This window comes from Gasterosteus aculeatus, chromosome 2 (genome assembly GCF_964276395.1).
Source record: "Gasterosteus aculeatus chromosome 2, fGasAcu3.hap1.1, whole genome shotgun sequence".
Lineage (NCBI taxonomy): Eukaryota > Metazoa > Chordata > Actinopteri > Perciformes > Gasterosteidae > Gasterosteus > Gasterosteus aculeatus.
In genome coordinates this window covers 11291386-11309676 of record NC_135689.1, presented here as the reverse complement: position 1 = coordinate 11309676, position 18291 = coordinate 11291386, and the positions used below count along the sequence as shown (strand labels likewise).

The window sequence follows — 18291 nt, the reverse complement described above, 5'->3', positions numbered from 1 at the left end:
AAAGTTATGGAATAGCAAGTCGAATAAGTCCTAATATGGTATGGTGAAAAAAAGTCATAGCAAAAAAATGATGGCAAATGCCAAAAATGAGTCGTACGGTCGGTTTCTTTCTTTCATTGTTCTTTGTCAGTACACTACTTTTCAAGTGTGGCATTGTGTAGAGGAGTTATTGTTATGGGTTGGTTAGTCAAAACTTTTCTTTTTTTCCTTGGACTTTGTTTTCCTCCACTTAGCATGATGTTGAAAAAAGCCTTAACATATATGTAAAAGAGATTCATTGAATAGCACGTCGTGTTGAAAAATAGTTGTGTTATAGTAAGTTGAAAAAAACTAAAAAATATAGAATAAAGTAACAGTCAAGTATGCTAAAAATTCTAAAAAAAAGTTATTATAAAGTATGTCAGAAAAAGTAACAATATACATTTAAAAGGTATTTAAGTAGTAAAATGTAAGTAAAATAAAACATTATTTAAAAAAATATATATTTTGTTTTATATATATAACCTTTGTATATATATCTATGAAGGACTCGGCAGGTCACGTGAGGCTTTGAAGGACAAGGAACGAGTTCCTGTCATTTTAGGAAGTGCGTCACCGAAGCTCGTTCTCCTTCTTCAGCTCACAGACCTTCAGTGGAGCATCGCTGCCCTCTAGCGTTTGTGGCGTTATCGTCACAACAGTTCTTTATACTGTATTTCTATGTACACTACGGATATTACAACAGTTTTCAGTCCCTGTTTCCTGATTGAGTAAAGCGTGCAGGGTAAACATACTTGTGAACAGCTTTCTTTTTGCTCTTTAGCTATTTGGAGCTGTTTGAGGACACGTCTCGCTGCCTCGCGATCCTCACGCTGACATTTTCCTTCCACGTAGCCGTTGATGTTTGACAAACATCTAACAACCGGCCTGCTCCACGTGGCTATCAGCCCTGCGCCATTTCACCGCGTCCCGTCTCTCACGACGACCCCGTTTATTTGTGTGTGTTTACACAGCGTGAAGCCGCTGCCATTAGCAGACGCGGTGTCATGTGTCTCGGTCTTACTGGAAGTTGCAGCATGAAATGACTCACTCCGCCTACCGATCCTTTCTGTGGAAGTTTCTGTACTTTCTGTTTCAAGGCGGATACTTAAATGCCACTTTTTATTAAAAGTGTTCCCACTATTAATAGTATTATTAATCAGCTATTAAAAAACTAAAGCGCCCGCACACCGCGTTGTGAGGACGCGCGCGCAGTGGGCCAAAGCACCACATATTTGAGAAACTATTCGCTGTTTACGCACGCACGCACACAATCCGCGTTCGGTGTGTTGTTTCCACCGGCAGACGGCGTTTGTGAGTGAGGATCGATCGATCGATTGTCTCGGGTCATGTCGGCACTTGAAGGCAGGAAATGAGGCGCGCGCTCCCTCGCTTCTGGCTCGCGGTGCGCAACAGGGAAGTGGAACTCGTTTGGCGCGGCGCGCACAAGTGGTCGGTGCCAAGCAGCTCGTTGGCCCGGAAGGTGGTTTCTCCTCCGCCAAAGCAATAGTACCGCAGTGACGACGACGGGGCCTTTTTGGGGCCTTTTTTTATTAGGGGAGGGGGGGGGACAGAAGTGCAGTGGAAGGGAGGGATGGAGGCAGGAAATGCTCGCTAGGTGGTTCGGGCTGGCGGAGGACTTGACGCGCACGGGACACCACAGCGGTTTGTTTTTTTCCATGTGTCAAATCTACGTTTAGCTGAGGGTAAGTCGGTGGGGTTTTTGTTGTTGTTGTTTTTTTGTTCCTGTTAAACACTGCGGCCGAGAGATCGACGTGTACTCGACGTGTGTGTCTCTGTCATGTTATGGACTGTTGTGTTATGTGTGTGGGCCTGAAATACAGTCAACGACATATGCAAACCCGCACTAGTGGTTATGTACAGTTAAACTTTCCCTTGCTGACAAGAGGCGTAAATTTCGATCTGTGCCATCTTGCGCATTTATGTAGCAGGAATAGTGAACGTTGATTTAGACTAAAGACCGCTTCAGTGTTCTGTGATCCTCGGGTGGGTTGTTACAAGTGGCTTGAGATGATCAATATAATACTATATACCACAGACCACAGTAGTACAGTAGTACGCGTGTAGTAGTGTAGAGCAAAATGTAATGCAATACAACGAAATACAAAAATAGCAGATATGTAAAGCAACAGGAGTATCAGAGAAGAGGTGGTTACTCGTGATTGCCATCTCTCCGGGTTTATGTTTAAAAGTTGTTTGTGACCCCTGAGGAGTGTTCTGGTGGCCTTGATGTACCAAAATCATCCTGATCCATCGTCAAAATGCGAGGTTTTGTATCGATCAAGGCAGCTACAATCTCTACGAATTTAGGCCCGCCCTCCACGCTCAGTTACAGTTCCTACAAAAATCACCTCGATTCTGTTTAATGTGGCATTCACGTGGCGTCGGAATCTATTGGGTACTAATGGTGTTGGAACTATAAACACGGTGTCACATCACCGTATTTGATCAAACAGAAAGGGGACAAACAGCGTGACGGTAAACAGGGCGGAGTGTTGGAAAAGGTTTAACTTAAAGGATTAATTGTGTTCTTTGTTGCTGTTCGTCTTGGTACGTTTGTCAAATTCAGCATTCAAAATAAAAACCAAGACAATCAGGGTAATGGCGGACTTGTTTGGTAATAAAGAGGTTATAATTAAAGTAACTACGAGGAACATACAGTGTTATGTTTGTTCAAGCAGCTGCTGTGGAATAAAGTGCTTTTGAGCATCAGAGTCGCTTCAGAAACGGATTTATCCTGCAGAAGGGATCTGGGTTTCAGTACCTAGATGCAATTTATATTCCAATTTATGGTCCTGCAGATGTCTTGTCTGCATTGAATATCCACTTCAGGTCCACATTCCAGGCTTTGAAATGCTTCCTCCTACTGTGATTCACTGTTGAAGCTTTTCTACACACTGACAGTTAACTGCTTAGCGTTGTCCTTCAAAGCTGTAGTAAACAATATGTTTTAACAATTCGATTTTAATATATATATATATATATATATATCAAAATAACATCAATAGATGCCGTTTAGTCTCACTCAGATTACAGAGAAACTAAACTGCAATTAAACCAAGTTACGATTGATAAGCCATTCATCTCTGACTTTATTTTGGAAAATGGACAATTTTTTTCATTATCTGTAGAAATGTGATCTTTGTCCATAATACTGGGTACAATTTAAAAGGTTTCAGCTCATTTATGAATACTAAATTGAACATAGCAGTAGTTTAGTTAGAATGTTGACGTTGCACTGCAGCTTTTTGGATTTTGGATTTAAGTTATTTAACATCTGAACTACAGAGCTGTTGCTAGGCTGATTTTACTACCTGTTTACAAAGCCAGCTGCTTACCACTGCTGTCAGTCTTGATGCTAAGCTAAGCTAACCCGTACCGTCATATTTATTGTAAAGAAATGACGTAAGACCTCACAAACTAACCCACTAACTTCTTTTACTATACTTATACTCAACTGCTGGTTGAGTATAAGTATAGTAAGAGCTATTCAGTTGATTGTTTATCTGTCATGCCCAATAATTTAACGGTTATAAAAGATTGCATGCCATATCGTGTCTCTCTATTTGGATTTTTACACGTTCACATTCTGTTCAGCATGTATGATGTTCGTTTACACCTTTGTATTCCTGCAGCCCTCTCTGACCATGGCCCAGTGGACCCATATGTCTCAGATGTTACCGCACCTGACCAATGAAACTATCAACAACCTCTATCCCCCGACCGCCTTCCCCATTGAAGTCAGACATTTTTTAGCTCAGTGGATTGAGGGACAAAGATGGTATGACTTATCAAACACACATGCACACGTACTGTATATTTTACATCAACCGCAGCACTTTTATGTGTGCAGCATTTTGCATCAATGCACATGTTTATTTCTGAATGCATAAACTGTGTATTCAAGTGTGTGTGTGTGTGTGTGTGTGTGTCTGTGCTTACAGGGACGACTTTGCACTGGAAAATGTGGAGCAGAAGAACCAAGCTCAGGCTCTCTTGGACCAGACCATCAGCATGCTGCAATCAATCGCACAGCAGACCACCAACGTGGTGGACAAGATGAAGCTGATGCAGTTCAGCAAGAACATGGTGGGTGAACTGTGTCCCACAGGATTTACGTCAGAACCTGGAACGCGGCGTTTGAATAAAGTGTAACGCAGTAACTTCAAGTCCTTATTATCGCTAAGCCGTTGGTGGTCGTGGTGTCTGCAACCGCTGCAACCAAAGACAGGAAGGTGTTTTTCTCATTTCGAGGAAAACATTGTTTTTCTCGTGAGTGATGGAAGTGTCTGTCGGGCTGTAGAGAGCACTTACACTACAAACACTTACAAATGAAAAAACAAAAGCCTATGTAAAGTACACTGATCACAGGATACCAGAGAAAGAAGTGATTGTCTCTAAGGAATCTATAATAATTGATTATCTTCACATATTTCTGGTACCAGTAGAAATGTAACGTCACTAACTGTATAAACCTGCATACCAGTTGCCACGGTGACATAATTGACTGTTTTACTAACGTGAGGACACATGCTGTGGATTCACAGAACATTTTCCAGGCGCAGCCTCTGCAGTTTGGAGTGATGGTCAGGGACATCCTGAATCAGGAGAGGGGTTTGCTCGACACGGTAAGATATCTTAACAAATAGTGTCTGCCCGTTTACATGTGCTGTCTCATCATTTTGTACGACCTAGTGAGGCATGATCTCAAGAGTGTAGATAAAAGGTGACAAAAGAAACAATTACAAACAATAACATACAAAGCCGCAGAGCAAAGATGCATGTAAAATACTTAGCAGGCAATAATATTACACACTGCATTTGAAATACGAATGGTATACTTGCAGATTTATGAGATTAAGTGTATTAAGTGCTGTTCCATTTCTTTCAGTCTGCTCAGCCACAGTTCCAACCGTTCCCGAATATAGAGTCCTCGTTCCCCAACATGCAGGATCTGGACTGCCTGGTTCTGAAGGTACTCGAGGTCCAGAACATCCGACAAAAAATGCACCAGATGCAAGAAGAGCTCAACTGGGAGAGGCAGAACTATGAGAGTTTACAAGGTAGGACACACGAAGAAACAGGAGGTAGGCTGAACTCAGATGGCCCTGCTTCCTGTTCACATACCTAAAGTAGTATGAACAGGCGAAGCAGGCGCCAAAATGTGACTCTACGGCTTTGAATGACTTGTTAGAGAGGTAACATTATATAATATAATTTAAACAGTGGTGTTTTTTGTATTCCTCTTACATGCAATTTATTATGTAGTGAAATAACCAAATGTAAATAATTATTTAAAAAAAGATTCATGTCAGTGTCATTGTGACATACAAGCCTGACTTTCTATTCACAATACTACAGCGAAAGTGTTACTCATAGCAGAGGTATATCTGGTCTAGCTGTTGATGTCACATTCTGCTTTTTCTGGCCTTGTCAAACCCATTCTGTGGGGCTGACGTATTCAGACATCGACATTTGTATCTGATTCTTCATGGAATCGTCACTGTCATTGTTCCTGATTTCAAAATAACTCACATCCTGTCACATGGGTGACTTTTAGTTAGTTTCTTGTCAGAATAATGGTAATTATTCGTTGCTGATCAGGCCTTGATAAAAGTTGTCCCTCTGCTTATTCATTTCTGTTTGTTTGGACACAACATATGATGTGATGTATTCTTTAAACAGGGGCCATTCAACCAAACGGACTGGACCCCACACTGTCAGAAAGTCAGAAACTCCAGAATCACATCCAGCAGCTGGAGTACAATGTGCAAGCAATGGCCAAGGTGAGCTTTGGCTGCGCGTACCATTGTTTTTGTACAAATTAGTCTTTAAACACGCACACATTAATCAGTTAAGCGACAGAAAACAGTTTAAAAAGTTGATTAGTCACTCAGTTAGTTATTTTAATAGTCAATTATCAAGTGGAAATGGGAAATATTTGTGTATTCTCTAGTATAAGAATGTGCGGTTTATCTTTATTACATTACATTACTTGTAATTTAGCTGATGCTTTTATCCAAAGCCACTTACAATAAGCGCATTCAATCATAAGGATACAAACTCAGAAGAGCAAGAAACAAGAAAGTGCAATTTCATCAAACAAGCCAATTTACAATTTGCTATAGATGAGAGGCGTTATAAGTACAATTTAAGTGCTACAATTTGTTAGTCTTTTAGTCGAGGTAGAGTCTGAAGAGGTGTGTCTTTAGTTTGCGGCGGAAGATGTGAAGGCTCTCTGCGGTCCTGGTGTCTTCAGACAGCTCGTTCCACCATTTGGAAGCAAGGACAGCAACGAGTCGCGATCTAGTCGAGTGTTTTGCTCTCAGTGAGGGAGGGACGAGCAGTTTTGCAGATGCAGAGCGGAGAGTGCGGGTCGGGATGTAGAGTTTGACCATGTCCTGGATGTAAGCTGGACCTGATCCATTCACAGCATGGTACGTGAGCACCAATTCTCCTGATGTTGTAGAGCGTGTATCTACAGGATCGTGTTGTTGCAGTGATCTTGGGAGTCAGGGAGAGTTGGCTGTCGAGTGTGACGCCGAGGTTCCTAGCAGTCAAAGTGGGCGTTAACACGGAGTTGCCAAAGTTGACCGTCAAGTCCTGCGTCGGAGAATCTTTTCCCGGAAAGAGAAGTAGTTCAGTCTTGTCGGGGTTGATTTTCAGATGGTAAGCGGACATCCACTGAGAGATGTCAGTCAGACAGGCAGAGATCCGTGCCGCCACCTGCGGGTCCGAGTGAGGGAAGGAGAGTATTAGTTGGGTGTCATCGGCATCGAATGACAGCGCCAAGAGAGTTGGTGTAGAGCGAGAAGTGGAGGGGACCCAGGACGGAACCCTGAGGAACTCCAGTAGTAAGAGGACAAGGTGCCAACACAGATCCTCGCCAGGTTACCTGGTAGGGGCGGCCGTCGAGGTAGGACGAGAGAAGGGAGAGAGCAGAGCCCGAGACACCAAGTTCCTGAAGGGAGGAAATAAGGATCTGGTGGTTGACTGTGTTTAATGCAGCGAAGAGGTCCAGAAGGATGAGGACAAAGGAGAGAGTGGCGGCTCTACCAGTGTGGAGTTGCTCTGAGACAGCAAGGAGAGCAGTCTCTGTGGAACGGCACTTTATCTGGTATCATTAAAAATGAATAAATTCAAAATTAGCAATTGGGAGCTATGGGAATTTCAGAAGCTTCGATTTTATAACTTGTACAGGCTGAGGATTCAACCATTGATTGGTAATTCATGAGGTCTACCTATGGAGATATTTCTGTGTTTTTGTGCATGATCGGCGATCGATCTGTGTGTGTTGGTGTAACATGTTTGGATGCCGGTTGTCGTAGAAGCGTTTCCAGCTGCTGAAGGAGTGTGTGGACTGCCTTGACCAGTGTCAGACCCGCCTGATCGGCAGCCTGAAGGCGTGGAGGTGGGGCCAGCACAAGGCCACCATTGGACTTCCATTTGACGACAACCTCAACACCCTGCAGACCTGGTGAGGTGCACACCAATCCACCTATTACGCCTTTTTATTGTTTATTATTATTTAAGTCCTGTTGACAAGTTTTTTGTGGGATTCCTTGGCTTTGAGGCCCAAAGAAAGTCAGCACTCAGTCGACCATGGTTTGTGAAAAGGTTCTGGGTGTAATAATTAACTTGTATTCTTGTATTCTAACTTGATAAACATGTCATATTGAACGGAATTAAGAATTATGACATGTCATTCAATGTATATATTTTCACTTTCCTTCTTACTTACTAACTGTCTTTATATATGTTCTCGGTTAGGTGTGAGCAGTTGCTTGGCGTAAATGGAAAGCTGAGACAGGAGTTGGTGCTGCTCGGGGAACCGATGCCGGAGCTTCAGGAGCGGCTGGGGAAACTTCTGCAGGTTCTGATTCAAAGGTAGCACAGCACTCTGCTTTCTTTTCTGTGTATTTATATTTCCAAAAGAAAGAAATATTGTTCAGCTAAACGTTTCCGTTACAGATAGCGTCATAAATGACTTACCTTTATACATCCTTTACATTTGAAAGATGCCGTCTTCACTGATGTCTCCTTCAGCTCTCTTTTAGTGGACAAGCAGCCCCCGCAGGTCATTAAGACTCAGTCCAAGTTCTCCACAACCGTGCGATATCTTCTGGGGGAAAAAGTTGCTCCTGGGAAGCCTGTGTTGTTGAAGGCGCAAATCATTAATGAAATTCAGGCCAGGAACCTGGGAGGTGTTCCTAGGTGAGTTTTACACACCACAACAAACATGCAGGACTGCACACTGTCCGGGAAGAGGAAAACCATTCCAATTTATCAAAACACAATATTTATGGCATCTAAAGTAACTATATAATGTGAAAGCTATTAAAACAAAGATCGGCTACACTAAAAACCTCAAAACCCCAAATACTTAAAAAATGTTTTTACATTAATGTCATGTTCATATGTGCAAGTCGACTTGTATTTGTGAGGTTGTTACACATACTTGACCATATTGTTCATTGCTTTGTGTCTGATAAGCTGAAATGATCAGATAATACTTCAGAAATGGCGCAATGAAGATACTATATTCTTATGCAAAAGAAAAAGTAATATTACAACTTTTTGTCACATGCAGTGATAATGTTGGGGAACTGATCAACAATACAGCCATCCTTGAACATAACACATCCAGTAAAAGCACGTGTGCCACCTTCAGGAATATGGTATGTACCACTCCAGATTGGTCAGCCTAATTCATTTTATTGTTAAGTCTGAGCTAATTAAATTTGTGTGCAACAGTCCATCAAGAAGATCAAGAGAGCAGACAGAAAGGGATCAGAATCTGTGACCGAAGAGAAATTTGCTCTTCTGTTCTCGACGGAGATCACCATCACAGGATGTGACACTCCGTACAGGATACAGGTCTGGTCAATGTTCTTAAACTAATTGTTGCATGCTTGCTCAATCAAAACGCACTGACTTTGGCTTTCTGATAATATTGAACAGTTTCATTCAACGTTCTTATATACTATTCATCAGCACCCAAGCTTTTTTAAATGGAAACAGCAGTATTACACTTGGGCTTACAGCCACGTGGTCACATGACCTTAAAATGATGTCATCATTATAGATGATCTCACTACCGGTGGTCGTCATTGTTCATGGAAGTCAGGACAACAACGCTTTGGCCACCATCATCTGGGACTGTGCTTTTTCCGAACCAGTAAGTGTAAAACTATGAATTCATCTGCTATTGCTTTCATGCCCCATTACATTATACATTTTACATCTGAAAAACGTCCATAATGTTTGACTACGCTTGAGCATCCACATCCTCGATTCCAACCAGAGTCCCTCGGTTCGCAGTGTGGTTAAATGCCGATAAACCTTCCGCGTGGCGAGCAACACAAACAGAATTCATCGGACAAAATGAAGTTGTGAAATTCCCCAACTAGCAGAACAAAGACGTGGCCTCTCAAGACCAACTGTGTTCCATGGTTTATAATCAGTTCCAACTGGAGTGTTCCTGCTATGAAAGTTTGATTCAATTGTGTTTTCCATATTATAGGAAATAGAGAAGTTTAAAAAGGATAGACCAAAATACAAATAAGACAAAAGGCGAGCTTTAATGACAAAATCTGAAACCAAAAACACAATGAAAAATACAAAATGAGCAGGCAGCTCACCTAAATAAATACCTATTCTTCACTTATTACACTTCTGATGCATGTATTAAACAGAATATTGTATGCAGCTTTACAAGTTTTCTACGTTAAGTAGGAAGGGAGCCACAGACTCACGTTAATGACCAACTAACAGAAAGCTCTTTGAGCTCGTTGCTCTCTTTGCTTTGTCAGTCTTCATCTTGGCAGTAATTGTCTCACGTGGTCTATAGTAAATGCATTGACTTTCACTTCTTCTCTGACATTATTGTAAAATCTAAATCATGTGATTGCATCATGTCAGCCTCTTTGTTGTCGTCATCAGGACAGAGTCCCATTTCTGGTGCCGGAGCGCGTGCCGTGGAGGATGATGTACAGTACTCTCAACAGTAAATTTACCTCTGAGGTCATGACGGAGCACAACCTGGACCAATACAACCAGCACTTCTTGGCCCAGAAGATATTTGATAAGCCTGACTTTTCGGATGACTTCAGCAACATTTTGGTTTCCTGGGCCCAGTTTAATAAGGTACGTGCAGATGTAGTTCCTCTCACAGACATCCACAAACTATCCCACCCCCCCCCGTCTCACAGCCAAGGTTCAATCTTGCAGGAGGTTCTCCCAGGTCGACCCTTCACTTTCTGGCAGTGGTTTGAGGGAGTGATGGAGCTGACCAAGAAGCACCTGAAGGAGTACTGGAGCGAAGGGTGAGGCGACACTCATGCTATTTTAGTACTAGATGTAATCTGCTACAGCCTGTAATAATGTTGACGTTTTCGTTGCACTAGGTTGATATTTGGTTTCATTGGGAAGCAACATCTACACCTGATTCTCAAAGACAGGCCCAACGGGACTTTCTTGCTTCGGTTTAGTGACTCGGAGATCGGAGGCATCACAATTGCATATGTGTCCGCTTCTGAGAGTAAGTATTGGGGTGGTAATAACTGTGAAGTGCCAGCCTCCCCCTCAAACACGCACACACACGCACCCACACACACACACACACACACACACAAGCGCTGGCACATCAAACTATTTTTTTCCTACTAGATGGAGGACAGAAAATCCAGAACATCCAGCCCTTCACTAAGAGAGACCTTGAGATCCGTTGCCTTGGAGACCGCATCCGGGACATCAGCCACATAACTTACCTGTATCCAGATTTTCCAAAACATGACGTTTTCAAAAAATACTTCACAGGTATATAATTGTCTTCGTGTCAGATTTATGGTCTGAAGCTCAAGTAAAAATGGATAACTAACAACAGTTTTGTTGATGCTGATGTCTGATCTAGAGCCCCAACCATCACCCGTCGGGGGTTATATCCCTGTGACTCTCCTTACCAAAGTTGGCACGTAAGGGACTCTTTTAAAAATAAACACTTCTTCTTCATCTTTGGATGCAGTTAAAGTACATACATAAAGTTCATTTAGAAGGAAACCGATCACGTTTGTGTATGTGTGTGTGTGTCTGCAGGGAGGCTAACTCAGACTCACTTCCAGCTACACTCCTCCCTGGAAGCCCTCACAGTGTTGGTGGCTTCTCTGGGTAAGCGTCACATCTACATAATTCTGTTTCATGTATGTTTTTCTATTAAAAGTAAGTATTTTTTCTTCATCATACTTATTGCCACAAGTTTTTCGACTAATTGTGTTTAATCAAATGACAAGCACCTGCTGTATTGTATTTCATAGCATAAAATATGTGGTATCCTGTTTGAACATTGCCTATCTGCAAATCAGTGGGCACACGAGAACGGTGTTATACAGGTTTAGTCTGCTCATTAGGTGTACAGTGTTTCATCATCCTCGTGCAGCAACAGCTCATTAGATAGAACTCAAATTACACTAAAGTTCTGTTTATACTAAACAGAAAGTCAAATGTACATCAATATGGCTGCCTAAAAAAACACACTGGTACCTTGTCTGATAAAATCCCATTGTAATGTGGCCTTTCTAAATAATATCAGGTATTTCTTGAGATCAAAATGTGTAAATAATGAGGCTTTTGATTTGACCAGATAGCTTCTTAACAACCTAAGCATTGTGTGTATGTGTCTGTCTTCTAGGACTGATGATGATATGGACCTTGAGCAAATCCTCCAGACTTTCAGTACCTAAGAGAAGAGGATTTCCCGTTAAAGTTGTAAAGGAGTACAAAGCACTGAAAAGAGACCGGAGCCAAAGTCGTCCGTCTTATCTTCATATGAAAGGAGTGCTATTGGTTGAACAGACGTTTTCCTTCACTTTCATCGCTCATCAACAGATTTCTCTACTTTTGAGAAAAACAAATGTGTCTGTGTTTGAAGAGGAAAGCCTATCTTTTCTTCTATTGTATACAACCTTTATGATGGCTAAGCATCAGCTACAGCATGTCATACACTCAATCTCACAATAACAGTAAACACCTCACAGCCAGTGTTCATGAGCCTAACCAGTTGTATATATAATGGGGATTAGGAATATGGAAGGAACTATAAGCCATATAGATTGACACTTAAAATAGCAGATGCCAAAAGTGGTGATGATGATGGCAGTTTGAGCTGCCCATTTTACATCTGACTTCTTAGGGTGAAAATCTTGTAACCTCTGCGGTCAATTTGCCGATACCCTATTGGTGCCAGAATACCGGGGCTTTCAGACATACATCTAACAGCTCCTCATTCTTCTTTCATTAGTACAATATTTAAAAGTCATCGGCTGTCAAAATGACTGTGAGCTTGTTTCGCAGATGAACTTTTGACTGATAATGATAGTCAGTGTCAAGCTCACTTACGTTAAAGGTTTAATGCCCTATAACTGATTATTAATAAAAGTCGACTTGTTTTTGGCAAGTTAAATGCTTTAAATGTGAAGCCACAGCGGTAAAAATGTGTCCAGTTTGAATTAGCAGTAGCTTAATACAGAATGTTTGGAGGAATGTCCAAAAAAGACCCCCAGTTCCTTTATTTCAAATACATGAATATTGCAGTATTTTGTCAGTGGGGCAAAGGCACAACTGCCATTGTGTTATTACTGCCCTTTGGCAATATAGTGTGACTTTTAATTGGAAGAAAAATATTAATCTTAAGATTATTAAGCTACATTAAAGGCTCAATTGGGTGTATTTAAAAAAAAAATCTTTGTCAGTACTTGTTAAAGCTTGTTGCTCTTTTCTCTTCCTCCTTCAAGTCCAACTCATGGTCCCAATGCAACACAATTATTGGAATGTCTGCAGTCTATGGAGTAATACAACTAATAAATATAGAGAAAGTAGCCTAAATGATCAACAGTATATTTCCATACCTTTATTCTTACGGAAGTTCTCTAATGTTACATTATTATTATTGATATATGGAGTCTCACATAATATGCTAAAGTGCCAGTTGATAAAGAAAAGGGATATAAGTGAAGATAATTAGCTTTGTAGTCAAAAGGAACACATAACAAGGTAAAGGAGGTGCAGTATCTTTGCCTTGTGGGAGCTCCACAAATAATTTTGCCATTACATCCACAGCTGCACGTACATCAAAATCCATCTTCCTAATTAATCAACTTTGGGTTTCATGAGAATCTTTGCACTACCTGCCATCACTGTTAGTTTTATGCATGTAGTAATATATTTGTGGGTTGGATTCACTATGCTGCAAGTATGTTTTATGTCTTGTACATTCTCTTGAATAAATCACACTCAGGTTACTACTACAATCATATATCTTTACACTGTGGGGACAAATAAAATCTGTTCTTTTTGTAAAATATTAAATATTTTTGTGAATTTATTTACAAGAAGCGATATATCTCCTGACAGCCAAGCTTGACAGATACCACCGCTGATTTTGGAAATATCTTAACACCCACTAATTTACAAATGTTTACATGAATGGTTTTGGATTTAGTTCACGGACGCGCCGTTGCTTTTTTGAAGGATGCAAATGTACCCGTCCCGTTTGAAACCATCTATTTAAATCACATGTTTTTTGACGGTCGTTCTTAAAGAAAAGAGACAAAGAAATGATTGGAAACATAAGGATTCTCTGATTTCTTGACATATAAAAGTAATAAATCAATGGTATGTTGATTGGGAAGTATGTACCATGAAGGCTGTCCATTGAATGAAAGCATATTGGTAAATAGCATAATTTACATCACTTCTATAATCAGCCAAATAGGAAATATTACATAACTAGCATATTATATTTCCTATCCATCCAGTTTCAATAATTATGAAATCATAAAAAAAAGGAAACTTTACACTGTACATCACAAAGCTTGTAAATGTAATTTCTACTCAACCACTGCCAGGGAAATCACACTGAAAATGATTATGTAGAGGAGGCAGAAAGAGAACCATTTCACATCTCTTGTTCAATAATGCTCCATTGAAATTTGCTATCAGCGCCCCGTCCCCTTCCCTCCATCCCTTTAGATGTCCCCTCATAGGAGCAGAACCAATGGCTGCCTAGTAAACAAAGGGATAAAAGAGGGATGGAAGAGAGGGGGACCGCCAGGCAAATGTAGACCTCCAAAGTCAATTCTCTCTTGTGTAGATTGTATGAAAATAAAGGTGTATATTTATCGCCCTGTACAAACACACTAAACCTCCCGGTGACTCTTCTCTCGTCCACCCGAATGTCAGAGAGGCTTCCAAAAAAATCGTATTCTCAAAGAGCCACCCAGCTCAGCACATAAAAGAGAAGCCACCAGCAACAAGCCACCACACCTCATGCACTTTCATTTCTAAACATGAGTTGATGAGACCCTCCAGTCGCGTCAAACAACACGATTCAACTATAAAACACTTGTGACAGCTTGTCAGGCTTGCATTCCGTGTTTTTCCATGGCAGACACGCAAAACTAAAAGCAACCCAACTATCACACGCCTGTACATCAAATCTGTGATAAGCGCTGCCCTAAAAGCAAAGCTAATGTCAGAAAAGTCATTTAAAATGTACAAAACAAAATCACTTTCTAAGCTACGTTGTCTAAATGTGGTACAAACCCGCAGATTTTCCACTTATGATGCAAATATACCACTTCAAGTGTTTGTAATCGTAACTTGAAGACTGAGCTCAGAAAAGACCAGATAGTTTTGTCCTTTGTGTTTATTTTAATATAAATATCAACGTGTGTGTGCGTCACTATATGAGACACCATGTGTGAAGGAATTTGGCTGAAAGACTCAAAGGCATAAACTATGATATAAAAGAGGGGATGCTCTAAAAGTAGATCCTGCTGAACTTTTGCAGTACCAGTGGGGGCGTGGGAAAGGCCACTTATTTCCTTAAAATATGCTTGTATGGTAAAAATGAAAATAAATGATACAGACAGGATTGTGGCAATAAAAACAGAAAAAATAAAATTGATCGATAAAAACAAGCATACGCATGCACAGATACATGCATGCACACCCACTCTCTGTCCCACACAAATACATTAAACTAAAAAATTTGAGCCAAATAAATACTGGTAAAATACAATACGGACATGTGATTTTACCCAAAGTTTAATATACTAAACTTAACAAAGGGCGATGATCACACCGGATCAAAATGGAAAAGCATGCAGAAGTCCTCTAATCTACTGCAGTTTCACTCCTAGCGGACTACAAGTTAAGGCGAAAAATAGAAAAAGAGAGAAATTGAAAGAAAGATAGCGAGAGGCCCCTGTCCTGAGCAGTTATAGCCACCTGGTCAGCCAGGAGGGGCTGACTCCCCACAGCGCAGGCCACAGGGTGCTGCCTTCAGGGGCAAGTCTTCTGCTAACCCTCCATCTTCGTCCCACAGTCCAAGGGGAAGGAGGAGGAGGAAGGTTAGGGTAGAGGTAAAATTAGGCAAAATGGTGGGGGAGGCCGCGGTTTCCCCTTCTCTGTAATTTGGTAGGTCCGGTTCTGGATTCAGACCCAGGATAGCAAAGGTGGTTGGGATCTGTGTTAGTAAGTGTGGATGCGAGGAGGAGATACGTTCTGGGTTGGTTGAGGATGAGCCGATAACTGAGGGGTGGGGGGGGGGGGGGGGGGTTGGATGGGGGGGCGTCATCTTCTCGTCCGGGCTTATAGGGCCTGTGTCTTGAGCTCAATGGGCTCCCCCCTGGTCTCCTGCTGGCCCTCAGCCTCTGATGGCCTGATGCCCTTGAGTGTGGCGAGCCTCTCGGAGAGGCCGCGGACACGGGGGAACAGCATGAAGTCATACAGCAGAGCACCCAGGGCACCACCAATCATGGGACCCACCCAGTACACCTGGGGCAAACCGAGAGGACAATGAGCCAAATGCGTTCAGAGTTTGAACATGTCACATTAACATGGTGCGCATGAATCTGAAGGTCTAACAACATTCACGGATGGAATCGTCTTACCCAGTGGTTGACGAAATTCCTGACCAGGACGGCAGGGGCGAAAGACCTGGCTGGGTTCATTCCGGCTCCAGTGTAGTACATCTAAGTGAAAGACATGGGGTAGCTCAGGGTTAAGACCGGCAATGTGTATGTGTGACCTGATAGTGTGGTGCGAATTTTGAATGATTCAGATTTCCCGTAGTTTCCCATTTTTTACCCCGAGAAGATGCCCCACGAGCACGGAGAAGCCAATGGCCAGGGCGGCAGAGCCCAGGCGCCCATTGCGCCTCTCATCAGTCACAGCGAAGACACAGACAACGAGCTGCAGGGTGAGGAAGACCTCCATGGTGGTGGCCATGCCGAGGCTGATGCCGGGCTGCAGCTGAAAGATGGAAGGAGGATGAGATTCATGATGTGAGCCAATCAATTAAAAACGCACCTTCGTGAATGTAAAATGTATGTTGCTCTTTAAACCAGAATTGGCAGCTATGTTCTTTAATCCGTACAAAGTCAGCGTGTTCAATGATGAACTATCATCCGGTTCGTCTTACCGTGTTAAGGGCCAGGTTTCCTCTCATGTTGGTGGGCGTGACCCCGTAGAGCACAGCAGCGCCGGCCAGTGCTCCAAGACACTGGGCCACGATGTAGAAGAAGGCGCGGAACAGAGACATCTGAGAGCCGATCAGGTAGGCAAAGGTAACAGCTGGGTTGATGTGTCCCCCGCTGATGTGGCCGATGGACTGGATGAGGGTGGCGGCCGCCAGCCCGAAGCAGAAGGCCACATGGAGAACGTTGTGGGGCCCCGTGGTCCAACGGAGGGCCGCCCCCAGCCCGAAGAACACAAAGAACATCGTACCATAGAACTCGGCAAACACAGCCCGCCAGAAGGACATGGACTTGAACTCCCACATGGTGAAAGAAGGTAAAAAAGCAACTTCTAAACAAAGGAGGGATTAAAAAAAAAGTCAATAAAAGAAAATAACTAAGCAACTAAAATGAGATTCTGTTTCTCCACGAAAAAGGGTGTGCGTTAACCAAAAAAAGGACACGGAGCAAATGGTAAAAAGTGGCAACTGTAAACAGACTGTAGCTCTGAATTTGGATTTCTTTCATAGAGAGCTCCTTCGGGGAGCAAAAGGCCAGTCTAAGTGCCAACCCTGCTGGTTGTTAGTCGAGGAACATGGATAGACAAACGTTGAGTATGTCCCGCAGACATTCAGCCTCTTTACCAGAGCAGGGGGAGCTCGGAGGCCTTTTTATAACACCCCAGGGGCCACAGCAGCCCCGCTGGGCCCAGGGGAGGGGCCAGCAAACAATACCACAAATCAAAACAAATTCATTTAACCCTTCTCCTGCTTAGACCTGCATATGTCTGCTCATTGTGTAAATTAATCTGATTCTGAAGTTTACATGGCCCAGAAATAGTCAAATGGTCATTGATGATAACTTTGACTTGCTCACACAAAAAAACACTTTTGAAATTGAATATTCTGCAGTTGGAGTGGTTATTTAAAATAAATCATGACTTGAACGCACACTAGGAGAAGTAAAGAAATAGTACAACACATTTTTCATTTCTGCTTGGGGCTTTCAAGTGTTGTTTTACTCGTGGTGGTGGAGCATTAATTGAAATACATTCATTGGATGATTAGCTTGGTTGAGGTGCTGACCTTCAAACTTGTAAATAGAAAGGCAGTGGGGATGTCAGGAATCAGGAACATGTATGTTACACATACAGACATACAAGAGATTTGATATGGCGGTTGGTGCATAACATTTGACAGTAAGACAATGAGACAATAGACAAGAAGACAAATAACATGGTGCAAGGAAAACGGCATCTTCAATTTATACATTTAGTACTTAACTGAAGGATATGGGCTAGGGATAAATAAAGGATAAAAAGGAGATTTAATTAAAAATAATGTGTGCTAGAAAGAACTTGAGTGCAGTGGGAGTTCTAGTTGATTTCCTCTAAAACGGAAATCTTTCAAGCACAGAATAATGTCATTTTTTTGTCCGATTTTTTTTCCACAATTTTCTTTTTATTGTCTCATGCTGTACATTGTGCCATTGACATTCACTCTAAGCGAGGATCACCAAAGCGTGAGCGATGTCTCCACTTGTGCTCCGGATTGGTACAAATAAGATATGTGGCAGCAGAACTGATTAGGCACAGCTTTACTTTGTGTGTGTGTGTGATGGGCGGGTTTGGAGGCTCAGGTTGGATAAAGCGGTGGAAAATCCACGGTTGGGGAGGAAGAGGAGAGACCAGACCTGGCATTGAGCTTCTGCACTGGAGCATCATGCTGACCGGGGCAGT

At 42.2% G+C, this 18291-nt stretch overlaps 2 protein-coding genes across 3 annotated transcripts; one reads left to right on the top strand and one right to left on the bottom strand.

Annotated features, from left to right (window-relative positions):
- Window positions 1-624: 624 nt before the first annotated feature.
- On the top strand, window positions 625-13401 carry stat6 (signal transducer and activator of transcription 6, interleukin-4 induced). Of its 2 annotated transcripts, none has more exons than XM_040192913.2 (19): window positions 625-1724; window positions 3675-3820; window positions 3984-4128; window positions 4587-4667; window positions 4931-5102; window positions 5725-5825; window positions 7368-7516; window positions 7810-7926; window positions 8086-8253; window positions 8630-8717; window positions 8794-8916; window positions 9125-9217; window positions 9982-10185; window positions 10270-10364; window positions 10446-10579; window positions 10708-10857; window positions 10952-11012; window positions 11134-11205; window positions 11726-13401. In XM_040192913.2, exons 2-19 carry the CDS (start codon window positions 3687-3689, stop codon window positions 11775-11777), a joined length of 2139 nt encoding a protein of 712 aa, XP_040048847.1. In that variant the 5' UTR covers window positions 625-1724; window positions 3675-3686; the 3' UTR covers window positions 11778-13401. The 2 variants fall into 2 exon arrangements, with proteins under 2 accessions (XP_040048847.1, XP_040048848.1); XM_040192914.2 differs by having other exon boundaries at window positions 1319-1724; window positions 7371-7516.
- A 1324-nt stretch (window positions 13402-14725) lies between these two features.
- mipa (major intrinsic protein of lens fiber a) lies at window positions 14726-17200 on the bottom strand. Its single transcript, XM_040192962.2, has 4 exons — window positions 16520-17200; window positions 16186-16350; window positions 15990-16070; window positions 14726-15873 (listed from the first exon to the last, which is right to left on the bottom strand). Exons 1-4 carry the CDS (start codon window positions 16877-16879, stop codon window positions 15688-15690), a joined length of 792 nt encoding a protein of 263 aa, XP_040048896.1. The 5' UTR covers window positions 16880-17200; the 3' UTR covers window positions 14726-15687.
- Window positions 17201-18291: the final 1091 nt, after the last annotated feature.